The 15,475-nt window shown below is 43.5% G+C and overlaps 1 protein-coding gene across 1 annotated transcript in view; it reads left to right on the plus strand.

The window, feature by feature from the left end:
• The window catches only part of zswim7 (zinc finger, SWIM-type containing 7), a 46,251-nt gene extending 43,262 nt beyond the window's left edge, over positions 1–2,989 (plus strand). The window contains exon 6 of the mRNA XM_087977117.1: positions 2,531–2,989. Within this exon, the coding sequence (XP_087833243.1) occupies positions 2,531–2,659 (129 nt within the window). The 3' untranslated portion in view covers positions 2,660–2,989. The remainder of the gene's footprint in view (positions 1–2,530) is intronic.
• The last annotated feature ends 12,486 nt before the right edge of the window (positions 2,990–15,475 follow it).

The following is a 15,475-nucleotide window of genomic DNA, read 5'->3' on the forward strand; positions in this document are numbered from 1 at the left end:
AAAGATTTAAAAGGGTGCTGAGGGGCAACATTTTCCACACAGGCAGTGGTTCATATGTGGAATGAAATGCCAGGGGAAATGGTAGGCGCAGGTACAGTTACAGAATTTAAGAAATTTGGACAGGTACAGGTTTAGAGGGATATGGGCCAAATGCAGGCAAGTGGGACTAGTTTAGTTTTGGAAACTTGGTCAGCATGGCCAAGTTGGACCGAAGGGTCTGTTTCTGTACAACCGTATGACTAAACATCTCTTCTGATTTCCTATCTTTTACGTTGTTATTCCTGATGACAGCCCCAAGTACTATCTCATCAGTATAGTTCAAGATTGTGTTGTTGGCATGCTTTTGTCAGAGTTGTATAGCATGGAAGCAGCTCTTTGGTCTAACTCGTCCATGCCGACCTGATATCCTAAATTCATCTCGTCCCATTTGCCAGCACTTGACCCATATCCCTCTAAATCCTTACTATTCATATACCCATCCAGATGCCTTTTAAATTCTGTAACTGTACCAGCCTCCACCACTTCCCCTGGCAGCTCATTCAATACACACTCCACCCTCTGTATGAAAAGGTTGTCCCTTAGGTTCCTTTTAAATCTGACCCCTCTCACCTCAAACCTCTGCCCTCTAGTTTTGGATTCCCCTACCTGAGGAAAAAGACCTTGGCGTTTCACCCTATCCATGCCCCTCAGGATTTTCTGAACCTCTATAAGATCACCCCTCAGACTCCAACACTCCAGGGAAAAAATGCCCCAGCCTATTCATCTTCTCCCTATCGCTTAAACCCTCCAACTCCAGCAGCCTTCTTATAAACAATTTCTGACTTTCAAGTTTAGCAGCATCTTTCCAATAGTAGGGAAATCAGAATTGAACGCAGTATTCCAAAAATGGCCTAACCAATGTCTTGTACAGCCACAACATGACCTCCCAACTCCTGTAATTAGTGCACTGACAAATAAATACAAGCATGCCAAACACTACTTTCATTACCCTGTCTGCCTGTGACTCCGCTTTCAAGGAGCTATGAACCTGCACTCCAACGTCTCTTTGTTTGGCAACACTCCCCAGGACCTTAAGTGTATAAGCCCTTGTCCTCGGATGGATGTGTTGTCCCATGAACATCAACTAGCCACAAAACAACATGACCCAGTCTCACTAGTATCCTTACATACGAATGAGGAAGGACACCACTTCAACTGGGACAACACATCCATCCTAGGACAAGCCAAACGGAGACACGCACGAGGCACGGCATTCCAACTGGAACTCTATCAACAAACACATTGACTTGGATCCCATTTACCACACCCTGAGAAAAAGAATAGGAAATGATATCACCATAGGGAAAGATGTCACCACAGGAATTGACATCACCAACTCTCGGAAACTCAAACATATAAATAGAAAGCGGGCTACACCACTAGTGCTTAATTCGGAGGCTCACTGAAGATGTTACCTAGTATGGTGATGAAACAACTGAAAACGAACCCTCCAGCTCAACGAGCAATCCTATATCCAGAACCTCAACCTGAGCTACAAATCTTCTCAAAATTTGTTCAGCAGTCTGTAATTCCCTGGCTTTTTCTTAACACCTTTCTTAATTAGTGACACTACATTAGCCTCCGTCCAGTCACCCGTGGCTATCAATGATACCAACATTTTGGCAAGGAGCCTGGCAATCAGTTCCCTAGCTTTCCACAAAGGTCTGGAATACACCTGATTAGGTCCTGGGGATAACCTATTCACTTTACACATTTTAAGACATCGAGCATCTCCTCCTCTGTAATATGGACACTTTTCAAGATATCACTATTTATTTCTCCAAGTTCTCTAGCTTCCACATCCTTCTCCACAGTAAATACTGACGCGATATACTTGTTTGTTATCTCGCCCATTTCCTGTGGTTCCACACAATGACTGCCTTGCAGATCTTTAAGGGCCCCTATTCTTTCCCTTGTTACTCATTTATCCTTAGTGGATTTGTAGAATCTCTTTGGATTCTCCTTAACCCTGTCTGCCAAAACTATCTCATGTCCTCTTTTTACTCTCCTGATTTCCCTCTTAAGTCAACTCCTCTCGCCCTGACACACCTCAAGGGATTCGCTCGATCATAGCTGTCTATACCTGACATATGCCTCCTTTTTCTTTTTCTTTGTTGACAATCATTTGTACAGAGTATAAAAGGTAAAGATGATAGTACATGGCCATGCAGTACTGTATTCATTAATATAGGTCTGAGTAAATCCGTTGGATCTTATTTTGTCTCTGTCAAAGTCAGAAACCTTCTTGAGCATCCGCATGCTCACCTTTTTATGCTAACCACCTGAAATTCCCTAATCTCTAATGTACTCCTTGTATTGAACACCAGTATCCCAGGTTAATGAATCATATTGCTACATTGATTATCTCCTCATAAATGCAATATTACATTTTAAGCTGATGAAAGAAAACTCAAGTTCTCATCAATCAAAGCAGTCATTTCTTTTGAAGTCTTTTTCTCTGCTCTTGATTTACCTGTCTTGCATTTTGCAGTGTAAGCATATTCTTGCGGTATATCTCTGTCAAGCCATGGGAGTGTCGCACCAGCTGAAAGTCTCAGATAAGCAACTCACCAACTTTCTGCTGGCCAAGGACAAGGAACCTGGAGCCTCACCACATTAGAGATCACCTTTTGTTTTGGAGAAGGGAGGGCTGCTAAGAAACGTTTTACATGACGTACAAGATCCCAGATTGACCCTTGAAGTCTCCCAGTTACAAAGCTTGAGTGTGCTGTACAGAGACAACTAACTGCAAACAATAAGAAGCAGGCAAGCTTTTCTATGAAGAAGACAACACTTAGGTTATTTCAGTTGATCAAATAATCGAAATGTCAGATGGAAGGTTACAACACTGTTCCAAGAACTGTGGAAGAGAAAAGAATGTTTCATTTCCAAACCTGTGTAAGTCTTAGCTACAGATTGTGTGTTACCAAAATAAAAACAGCTGACAACGTATTAGCTTCATTACTCCGACACAAGATGCCACCTTAGCTGACACTTGAGAGCAGCACTCTGGGAATCAAGTCATCCTGCAAAGTAAACACTTAGCCAAGCCAGTGAAAAATCCTATTTAATGTTTGAAGAAGAGCTGGAGCATTCTCCTGACGAGAAATATTCACTTAAAGAGCATTGCTAAAGGCAGATTCTTATATTAATTTGCTTCATTGATGGCACCTTACTTGCAAATACCAGATGCTGCCTGTCAGCTACCAGACCACAGAACAAGTCAAGCCATGCAATAGTTATCCCACTGTCTGCTTGTTATAGAGTTCTAGAGGCATACAGCATAGGAACACACCCTTTGGCAAACCACGTTTATAACAACCAACAAACACCAAAATACACTAATCTCATTTACCTGTCAGAAGTCACATGACACCAGGTTACAGTCCAACAGATTTATTTGAAATTACAAGCTTTCGGAGCACCGATCCTTGCATGAAGTGATGAAGGGGCAGCACTCCAAAAGCTTGTGATTTGAAATGAACTTGTTGAACTATAACCTGCTGTCATGTGACATCTGACTTTATCTACCTTAGTCCAACACTGGCACCTTCACGTCATAGCTCCCACTTATTGCACTTGGTCCATAATCTACTATACTCTGGCATTTTAAATACTCATTCAGATGCTGCTTAAATGTTGGGAGAGTACCTGCCTCCTCCACCCTCTCAGGCAGCATGTTCCATATATCTACCACCCTCTGGATGAAAAAAAAACTTGCCTCAAATCTTCTCTAAACCACTTATTCCTCACCTTAAATGTATGGTCTCTGCTCTTATGGTTCCTGAAGAAGGGCTTATGCCCAAGGCGTCGATTCTCCTGTTCCGTGGATGCTGCCTGACCTGCTGCACTTTTCCAGCAACACATTTTCAGCTCTGATCTCCAGCATCTGCAGTCCTCACTTTCTCCTCTCTGCTCTTACACATGTCTGCCACAGGGAAGAGATTTTTGCAATCTACTATGTCTATGCCTCTCATTAATTTTGTACACCTCAATCAGGTTTCCTCTCAGCCTCCTCAGCTCCAAAGGAAATAAATCAAACCTGCTATCTCTCCTTATAATTGAGGCTTTTCATCCCAGTTATCATCCTGTTGATTCTATGTTCTAATCTCCTCCATACCCTTCCCCAATGCAATTCCAGTAGTATGACAACCACAACTGCACACAGTATCCCATCTCTGGCCAAACTAATACTTTATACATTTCTAATCAGACTTCCTTATTCCTATATTCTGTTCTCTAGCTGACAAAGGCAAGCATTCCATATCCCTCCTTCACCATCCTATCTTGTGCTGACACTTTCAGGGGTCTATGGACTTGTACACCAAGGTACCTTCATACCTTAGTACTCCCTAAGGATCTACCATTCATTGCATATATCTTTGTCTAATTAGACCGCTCATCACCTCACACTAATTGGGATTCAATTCCATCTGCCCTTGCTCCACCCAGTTTACCAACTGATCCATTTCAGACAGTAGCCTGAGACCATGCTCCTGAGTATGAACAATATCCCCAATTTTCATGTCATCTGCACACTAACAAATTAAACCATCTACATTCATATCCAAGTCATTAATGTATACAGCAATCAGCATGGCTCCCAAAACTGAATCCTATGGTACAGCACTGGTCACAGATTCTTCCAATTACAAAGACATGCCTCCCCTCCTCCATCACCCTTTGCCACCTATTTATAATCAAATTTTGGATCCAGTTTGCCAACTTGCCTTGGATCCCACTGGCTTTTTTTTTAGACCAACCTTCCATGTGGGACCTTATCAAAGGCTTTACTGAAGTCCATGTGAACTATCCTCATCAATATATTTAGTCACCTTTTCAAAAAATTAGACAGGATCTCCCTCGAACAAATTCATGCTGACTATCCCTGCCTTTCCAAGAATTGTTTAATCCTGTCCTTCAGAATTTTTCCAATAACTTCCCGATAGTGATGGAAAAGGATAGACCAGATCTAAAGCTTGAAGTTCTAAATTGGAGGAAGGCTAATTTTGATAATATTAGGCAAGAACTTTCAAAAGCTGGTTGGGGACAGATGTTCGCAGGTAAAGGGACAGCTGGAAAATGGGAAGCCTTCAGAAATGAGATAATGAGAATCCAAAGAAAGTATATTCCTGTCAGGGTGAAAGGAAAGGCTGGTAGATGTAAGGAATACTAGATGATTAAAGAAATTGAGGGTTTGGTTAAGAAAAAGAGGAAAGCATATGTAAGGTATAGACAGGATAGATCGAGTGAATCCTTAGAAGAGTATAAAGGCAATAGGAGTACATTTAAGAGGGATATCAAGAGGGCAAAAATGGACATACAATAGCTTTGGCAAATAGAGTTAAAGAGAATCCAAAGGGTTTTTATAAATATATTAAGGGCAGTAGGATAACTAGGGAGAGAATAGGGCCTCTCAAAGATCAGCAAGGCGGCCTTTGTGTGGAACCGCAGGAGATGGGGAAGACACTGAACAAGTGTTTTAGAACATAGAACAATACAGCACAGAACAGGCCCTTCGGCCCACGATGTTGTGCCGAACTTCTAACCTAGATTAAGTACTCATCCATGTACCTATCCAAATGCCGCTTAAAGGTCGCCAATGATTCCGACTCTACCACACCCACGGGCAGCGCATTCCATGCCCCCACCACTCTCTGGGTAAAGAACCCACCCCTGACATCTCCCCTATACCTTCCACCCTTCACCTTAAATTTATGTCCCCTTGTAACACTCTGTTGTACCCGGGGAAAAAGTTTCTGACTGTCTACTCTATCTATTCCTCTGATCATCTTATAAACCTCTATCAAGTCACCCCTCATCCTTCGCCGTTCCAACGAGAAAAGGCCGAGAACTCTCAACCTATCCTCGTACGACTTCCTCTCCATTCCAGGCAACATCCTGGTAAATCTTCTCTGCACCCTCTCCAAAGCTTCCACATCTTTCCTAAAGTGAGGCGACCAGAACTGCACACAGTACTCCAACTGTGGCCTAACCAAAGTCCTGTACAGCTGCAACATCACTTCACGACTCTTGAATTCAATCCCTCTGCTAATGAACGATAATACTCCATAGGCCTTCTTACAAACTCTATCCACCTGAGTGGCAACCTTCAACGATCTATGTACATAGACCCCAAGATCCCTCTGTTCCTCCACCTGACTAAGAACCCTACCATTAACCCTGTATTCCGCATTCTTATTTGTTCTTCCAAAATGGACAACCTCGCACTTGGCAGGGTTGAACTCCATCTGCCACTCCTCAGCCCAGCTCTGCATCATATCTAAGTCCCTCTGCAGCCGACAACTGCCCTCCTCACTGTCCACAACTCCACCTATCTTCGTATCATCTGCAAATTTACTGACCCACCCTTCGACTCCCTCATCTAAGTCATTAATAAAAATTACAAACAGCAGAGGACCCAGAACTGATCCCTGCGGAACTCCACTTGTAACTGGGCTCCAGGCTGAATATTTACCATCTACCACCACTCTCTGCCTTCGACCGGTTAGCCAGTTTTCTATCCAATTGGCCAAATTTCCCTCTATCCCATGCCTCCTGACTTTCCGCATAAGCCTACCATGGGGAACCTTATCAAATGCCTTACTAAAATCCATGTACACTACATCCACTGCTCTTCCCTCATCCACATGCTTGGTCACCTCCTCGAAGAATTCAATAAGACTTGTAAGGCAAGACCTACCCTTCACAAATCCGTGCTGGCTGTCCCTAATCAAGCAGTGTCTTTCCAGATACTCATAAATCCTATCCCTCAGTACCCTTTCCATTACTTTGCCTACCACAGAAGTAAGACTAACAGGCCTGTAATTCCCGGGGTTATCCCTATTCCCTTTTTTGAACAGGGGCACAACATTCGCTACTCTCCAGTCCCCTGGTACCAGCCCTGTTGCCAGTGAAGACGAGAAGATCATTGCCAACGGTACTGCAATTTCATCTCTTGCTTCCCACATAATCCTAGGATATATCCCGTCAGGCCCGGGGGACTTGTCTATCCTCAAGTTGTTCAAAATGTCCAACACATCTTCCTTCCTAACAGGTATCTCTTCTAGCTTACCAGTCCATTTCACACTCTCCTCTTCTACAATACGGTCCCTCTCGTTCGTAAATACTGAAGAGAAGTACTTGTTCAAGACCTCTCCTATCTCTTCCGACTCAATACACAGTCTCCCACTACTGTCCTTGATCGGACCTACCCTCGTTCTCGTCATTCTCAGGTTTCTCACATACGCATAAAATGCCTTGGGGTTATCCTTGATCCTATCCGCCAACGATTTTTCATGCCCTCTCTTAGCTCTCCTAATCCCTTTCTTCAGGTCCCTTCTGGCTATCCTGTATCCCTCCACTGCTCTGTCTGAATCCTGTTTCCTCAACCTTATGTAAGCCTCCTTCTTCCTCTTTACCAGACATTCAACCTCTCTCGTCAACCAAGGCTCCCAACACGACCATTTCTTTCCTGCCTGATAGGTACATACATATCATGGACACGTCGTATCTGCTCTTTGAAAAAGTTCCACATTTCCACCACATCCTTCCCTGACAGCCTATGCTCCCAACGTATGCTCCTCAAATCCTGCCTTACAGCATCGTAATTTCCCTCCCCCCAATTATAAAATCTACCTTGTTGTGCGCACCTATCTCTCTCCATAACCAAGGTGAAAGTCACAGAATTGTGGTCACCATCACCAAAATGTTCACCCACTAACAAGCCCACCACTTGTCCCGGTTCATTACCGAGTACCAAATCCAATATGGCCTCCCCTCTGGTTGGACAATCTACATACTGCGTTAGAAAAGCTTCCTGGACACACTGCACAAACACCGCCCCATCCAATCTACTTGATCTAAAGAGCTTCCAATCAATATTTGGGAAGTTGAAGTCGCCCATGACTACGACCCTGTGGCTTCTGCACCTTTCCAAAATGTTTTGCATCAGTGTTTACTAGGGAGAAGGACATGGACGATATAGAATGTAGCGAAATAGATGGTGACATCTTGAAAATGTCCATATTACAGAGGAGGAAGTGCTGGATGTCTTGAAACGCAAAAAAATGGATATATCTACATAACCTGATCAGGTGTACCCTAGAACTCTGTGGGAAGCTAGGGAAGTGATTGCTGGGCTGAAAATGTGTTGCTGGAAAACGCAGCAGGTCAGGCAGCATCCAAGGAGCAGGCGAATCGACGTTTCGGGCATGAGCCCTTCTTCAGAAAGAGCTCATGCCCGAAACGTCGATTCTCCTGTTCCTTGGATGCTGCCTGACCTGCTGCGCTTTTCCAGCAACACATTTTCAGCTCTGATCTCCAGCATCTGCAGTCCTCACTTTCTCCTCAAGTGATTACTGGGCCCCTTGCTGAGATATTTGTATCATCAATAGACACAGGTGAAGTGCTGGAAGACTGGAGGTTGGCTAATGTGGTGCCACTGTTTAAGAAGGTGTACAAGATGATTAGGGGTTTAGATAGGGTTGACCATGAGAACCTTTTTCCACGTATGGAGTCAGCTATTATGAGGGGGCATAGCTTTAAATTAAGGGGTGGTAGGTATAGGACAGATGTTAGGGGTAGATTCTTTACTCAGCAAGTCGTGAGTTCATGGAATGCCCTGCCAGTAGCAGTGGTGGACTCTCTCTTTATGGGCATTTAAACGGGCATTGGATAGGCATATGGAGGATAGTGGGCTAGTGTAAGTTAGGTGGGCTTGGATCGGCACAACATCAAGGGCCAAAGGACCTGTACTGCGCTGTATTTTTCTATGTTCTAAGGGTGGTAAAGACAAGCCAGGGAACTGTAGACCAGTGAGCCTGATGTCAGTGGTGAGCAAGCTGTTGGAGGGAATCCTGAGGGACAGGATGTACATGTATTTGGAAAGGCAAGGACTGATTAGGGATAGTCAACATGGCTTTATGCATGGGAAATTATACAAACTTGATTGTGTTTTTTGAAGTAACAAAGAGGATTAATGAGTGCAGTACTTGACTAAGGCATTCAACAAGGTTCCTCATGGGAGAATGATTAGCAAGCTTAGATTTCATGGAATACAGGGAGAACTAGCCATTTGGATACAGAAATGGCTCAAAGGGTCAGAACTCAAAGGTTGGCAGTGGAGGGTTGTTTTTCAGACTGGAGGCCTGTGACCAGTGGAGTGCCACAAGGATCGATGCTGGGTCCACTATGTTTCGTCCTTTATATAAATGATTTGGATGCGAGCATAAGAGGTACAGTTAGTACGTTTGCAGATGACACCAAAATTGGAGGTGTAGTGGTCAGCCAAGAGGGTTACCTCGGATTACAACAGGATCTTGGTCAGATGGGGTCATGGGCTGAGAAGTGGCAGATGGAGTTTAATTTAGATAAATGTAAGGTGCTGCATTTTGGGAAAACAAATCTTAGCAGGACTTATACACTTAATGGTAAGGTCCTGGGGAGTGTTGCTGAACAAAGAGACCTTGGAGTGCAGGTTCATAGCTCCTTGAAAGTGGAGTCACAGGTAGATAGGATAGTGAAGAAGGCGTTTGGTATGCTTTCCTTTATTGGTCAGAGTATTGAGTACAGGAGTTGGGCAGTCATGTTGCGGCTGTACAGGACATTGGTTAGGCCACTGTTGGAATATTGTGTGCAATTCTGGTCTCCTTCCTTTCGGAAAGATGTTGTGAAACTTGAAAGGGTTCAGAAAAGATGTACAAGGATGTTGCCAGGGTTGGAGGATTTGAGCCAAAGGGAGAGGTTGAATAGGCTGGGACTGTGTTCCCTGGAGTGTCGGAGGTTGAGGGGTGACCTTATAAAGGTTTACAAAATCATGAGGGGCATGGATAGGGTAAATAGACAAAGTCTTTTCACTGGGGTCGGGGAGTCCAGAACTAGAGGGCATAGGTTTAGGGTGAAAGGGGAAAGATATAAAAGAGACCTAAAGGGCAACTTTTTCACACAGAGGGTGGTGTGTGAGTGGAATGAGCTGCCAGAGGAAGTGGTGGAGGCTGGTACAATTGCTACATTTAAAAGGCATTTGGATGGGTATATGAATAGGAACGGTTTGGAGGGATATGGGCCGGGTGCTGGCAGGTGGGACTAGTTTGGGTTGGGATATCTGGTCGGCATGGACGGGTTGGACCGAAGGGTCTGTTTCCATACTGTACATCTCTGTGACTGTATGACACTGACATTAGACTAACTGATCTGTAATTGCCTGGCCTATCCCTGCTGCTCTTGATCAAGGGAACCACATTAGCGATCCTCCAGTTGTGCAGCACTTTGCCTGTGGCTAATGAAGTATTAAATATTTCTGCAGAGTCCCAGCAATCTCCTCCCTTGCCTCCCATAGCAGCCGGGGATACATCTCATCGTACCCTAGGGATTTATGAATTTATATGCCCACTAAAGCATCTAATACCTCCTCCTTTTTCATCATATATTCTAGGTCATCATCATCCCGACTGAAATCTCGAACTACAACATCTTTCTCCTTAGTGAATACAAGTGAGAAATATTCATTTAATACCTCACCCGTGTCCATGCATATGTTGTCCCTTTGGTCTGTTATAGGCCACACTCTTTCTTGATATGCTTTAAAAAAAAGCCTTGGGGCTTTCTGTGATCCCATCTACAAAAGATATTTCTTGCCCCTCTTTGCCCTCCTAATTTCCTTTTTATGCAACCTCCTACACTCTCTGTACTTCAGATGGGACTCCTCTATTTTAATGCACTGTACCTTTCATATGCTTCCTTCTTTTTCTTTATCATACCCTCTATCCCTTGAAATCCAAGGTTGCCTGGACTTTTTGCCTTTACCCTTCACTCTTAGAGGAACACACTGACCTTGAATTCTCACTATTCCTCACTTTCCAAATGTAGACATACTTGCAATTACCTGTTCCCAGTCTCTGTGTGTCAGATCCATTCTAACGATATTCAAATTTTCCCCCCAATTTAGACACTTCTGCAGTATCCTTATTCCTTTCCAAAATGACTTTGAAACTTAAGTGGTTACTATCCCCAAAATGCTTATCCACTTAAACTTCAACCTCTTGAATGGCTTCATTCCCCAGGGTTAGGTCTGACACTGCCACATCTCTCTTAGGATTATCTATGTACTGCTGCAAAAAAGCTCCCCTGGATGCACTTTAAAAATTGCAAACCATCTAATCCTTTCACACTAAGGTGATCTCAGTTGATATTAGCAGAACAAGCCCTCTACAACTATAACTCTATTCTCTGCATCTTTCTGTGATTTGCCAACAAATCTGTTCCTCGATCTCCCTCTGACTGTTGGGGAGGTCTGCAGTATAACACTCCCCAGGACCTTACTATTAAGTGTATGAATCCTGCTCTGATTTGCCTTAGCAAAATGCAGCACCTCACATTTCTCTAAATTAAGCTCCAACTGCCACTCCTCAGTCTATTGGCCCATCTGATCAAGATCCTGTTGTGCTGTGGAGTAACCTTCACTGCCCACTGCAGCTCCAATTTTGATATCATCTGCAAACTTACTAACTATATACCTTCTATGTCACATCCAAATCGTTTATATGAATGACGAAAAGCAGTGGACCCAGCACTGATCCTTTTGGCACTCCACTGGCCACAGGCCTCCAGTCTGAAAAGCAACCCTTCATCACCATCCTCTGTCTTGTATCTTCAAGCCAGTTCTGTATCCATATGTCTACTTCTCCCTGGGGTATTCCATGTGATCAAACCTAGCTGACCACTCTACCATGAGGAACCTTGTCGAATGCCTTACTGAAGCCCATTTAAATTACATCCACCGCTCTTCCCTCATCAATCCTCTTTGTTACTTCAGAAAACTCAATCAAGTTTGTGAGACATGATTTCCCACGCACAAAGCCATGATGACTATTCCTAAACAGTCCTTGCCTTTCCAAATACATGTAAATCCTGTCCGTCAGGATTCCCTCCAAAGATTTGTCCACCATCAATGTCAGGCTCACTGGTCTGTAGTTCCCTGGCTTGTCCTTACCACCTTTCTTAAATAGTGGCACCATGTTAGCCAACCTCCAGTCTTTCAGCACCTCACCTGTGAGTATTAATGATCCAAGTATCTCAGTTTAATCACTTCCCTAGCTTTTGACAGGGTTCTGGAGTACACCTGATCAGGTCTTGAGGATTTATCCACCTTTTGTGTTTTAAGACATCCAGCACCACCTCCTCTGTAATAAGGCCCCTTTTCAAGATGTCATCATCCACTTCCCCACATTCTGTATCTTCCATGTCCTTCTCCACAGCAAACACTGATTCAAAATACTCATTTAGTATCTCCCCTATCTCCTGCAGTTCCGCACATAGGACCCCTCAAAGATCAGCAAGACTGCCTTTTTTCTCCCTTATTCCATGAATGAATCAAAACAAAGACCTACCATTGCAACTGAAACTTCTAAACCTTGGAATACTGAGCTGTCATGTCAGTTTTGACATTCCTTCAACCATGTATCAGTGTTTGCAACAATATCATATTCCCATTTGCCAATCAATAAGTTCATCTACCTTACCAGTCAAGCTCCTTGCCTTAAAATAGGTACAATTTAGCTTTTTGTACCTTTCATTAACTTTATCCTGCCCATGTTTTCTCTGCTTACAGGATTGTCGTGGCATTCCTTCTTTATCTGATTGGACCTTACTAGTTACTTTACATCCCCAACCCCCTGCCAAATTAGATTAAAACATCTCCAACAGCACAAGCAAACCTCCCAACAAGGATATTGGATCCATTCCCATTCAGGTGTAACCCAATCAACTGTATAGGTCTCATCTACCGCAGAAACTTCCAGTAATCCAAAAATCTAAAGCATTCCTTTCTTCACCATCCCTTTAGCCACGCATACATCTGACCTATCGTCCTAACCCTATACTTGGTGGTATTGGAAATTAATCCAAAGATTACAACCTTAGTGGTCTTCCTCTGTAATCTACTACTGAACTCACTAAATTCATGCTGCAACGCCTCATTTTTTTAATGCACGTCATTGATACAGACATGTACCACGACAGTTGGCTATTCACCCTCCCATTTCAGAATGCCCTGTAGCCACTCCCTGACTCTGGCACCAGGGAGACAATATATCATTCAAGAGTTTTGTTTACTTTCACAGAACTGCCTGTCCGTTCCCTTTACTATCAAGTCCCCTAAGACTTTCCTAATCTTTTTCCTCCCATGCTGTGCAACAGGGCCATCCATAGTGTCACAAACCTGGCTGTTGTGGCTTTCCCTGAGAGGCCATTTCCTTCTTCTCCCAACTGTATCCAAAACCATCTATCTGAGAGGAGAATGGCCACAGTGGAGCCCTGCACTGACTGCCCACATTTACTAGTTGTCACCCAATTCTTTTCAGCCTCTGTGGCCCTTACTGGTGGTGTGGCCAACTCAGTAAATGTGCTGTCCACGACATTCTCAGCCTCATGGATGCTCCACACTGAGTCTATCTGTAGCTCCAGGAGTTCCATGCAGCAAACCAGGAGCTGCAGCTGAACTCACTTCCTACATGAATAGTCACCATGGAAACCAGAAGTGTCCCTCATTTCCCACATATTGCAGAATGAGCCTTCCTTGGATCCAGGTTCTCCTGCCATTGTGAACCTTATCAACTACAAGCAATAAACTAGGGACCAATTACGCAACCTTGCCCAGCACTTCTCTCACTCTGTCACTCACTCACCCACTCTCTCAATTCTTAACAAACTTGTTCAATGTGACTCTCCCTGAACCCTCCAAGACAGCATGGAAACAATCAAATCAGCCAGTTACATGCAGTGAAATTGCTGTTATGGTCAGGTACTACGATAGTCCTGACTCTTCCAGATGACCATGATTCCTACAGATAAACGTGTATCATACTGTATTCAATAACTGACAAAGTTTTAACAATAATAGAGCGTTTAATATCTAGACAACACAGAGCACACTGGCCTGCCTGGCACCTGTCTTGTCTCCTTGTAAAGATCCTCATGCTGATCAGCTTACTTCGTTGAACCCTAATTCTTTGTCTGCGGAGTTGTTTTAAATTAGTTGGTTTAAATAAACATCTTTGTTACAAAGCTTTCAATTGTGTAGGTTTTATTGATAGGTTATTGAAATAGTGTATGCTGTTCTTCGCAAAGTTTGACGTTGTAAAGTATAGAATAAAATAGTAACCTTACGCTTGTTAAAAAGAGAATGGTTCTGCACTTCCTGTGAAGATTGTACCGATCAGTCAGATATCCTCATCCAGTAGTTTCAGCTGTAGCCATTCCCAATATAACCATGGAAACTGAGTGTTAATAGGCTAGTCACTGTAATGGGATATCATAACTCAGTCTTGTCCTGCCCTTACCATTTCCCACAGAAACAGGACTCGTAGATACTGCTTTTTCAGACCGGCTCCCTGGCTTTAATTCAAGTTGGCCCCATTGAGATCAGCCAATTTAATGCAGAATAGGATTTGAACCTTGGATTTACCTAGTCTGTGATAATACATGTCCAAGTAGTTTACAGCTTAGAGTGTGTAGTCTAAAAATGCAAAGTCAACATCATCCGAACCAATGCCCTGGGATGTAGTGTAAATCACCGTGGATTAAGGTGTCTGCTAAGGCAATAGTCCTCAAACTGAAGTCACTTTCTAGAGGATCTGCACCATAATATGGAAGTGCTAATGAGTATGGTTGATCTTGTGGTTGGCATTGCTCACCATGAGCAAAAGCAATTGCCTCAATGGTGACAGGAGGTAGGCTTGTTGCTAATCACTGCACAAGCACTGTCTAACTGCCACATGAGCAGCACAGGTGAGCTGGTACAATCACCTTGGGGACAGAAACATGGCAGAACACTGAAGGCAGTCCAAAAATTGCCAGATGGAGAGACAGTTACCAAGACTGGAGCTCAGCCTTGTTCAACAAAGGATATGTTTCCTAATATTTAAGTATTGCTTCTTAAGCATGGACATCAAAATCTAAGTTCACCCAAGGCAAATTTCATTTTCTAAGATCCAATCCTAATATGAAATATAACTCAGAACATAAAACTTTATAGCACAGTACAGGCCCTTCAGCCCTCAATGTTGCGCTGATCTATGAAACCAATCTGAAGCCCATCTGACCTCCACTATTCTATTATCACCCATATACTTATCCAATGAGAGTTTAAATGCCCTTAATGTTGTGGAGTCTACACCTGTTGAAGGCAGGGCATTCCATACCCTTACTATCGTTGAGTAAAGAACTTACCTCTGACATCTGTCCTATATATCTATCACCCCTCAATTTAAAGCTATGTTCCCTCTTGCTAGCCATCACCATCCGAGGAAAAAGGCTCTCACTGTCCACCCTATCTAATCCTCTGATCATCATGTATGTCTATATTAAGTCACCTCTTAACCACCTTCTCTGTAACAAAAATAGCCTCAAGTCCCTCAGCTATTCCTCATAAGACCTT

Source organism: Chiloscyllium plagiosum, unplaced genomic scaffold (genome assembly GCF_037043375.1).
Source record: "Chiloscyllium plagiosum isolate Xiang-an unplaced genomic scaffold, Cpla_swu_hap1 HiC_scaffold_31, whole genome shotgun sequence".
Classification (NCBI taxonomy): Eukaryota; Metazoa; Chordata; class Chondrichthyes; order Orectolobiformes; family Hemiscylliidae; genus Chiloscyllium; species Chiloscyllium plagiosum.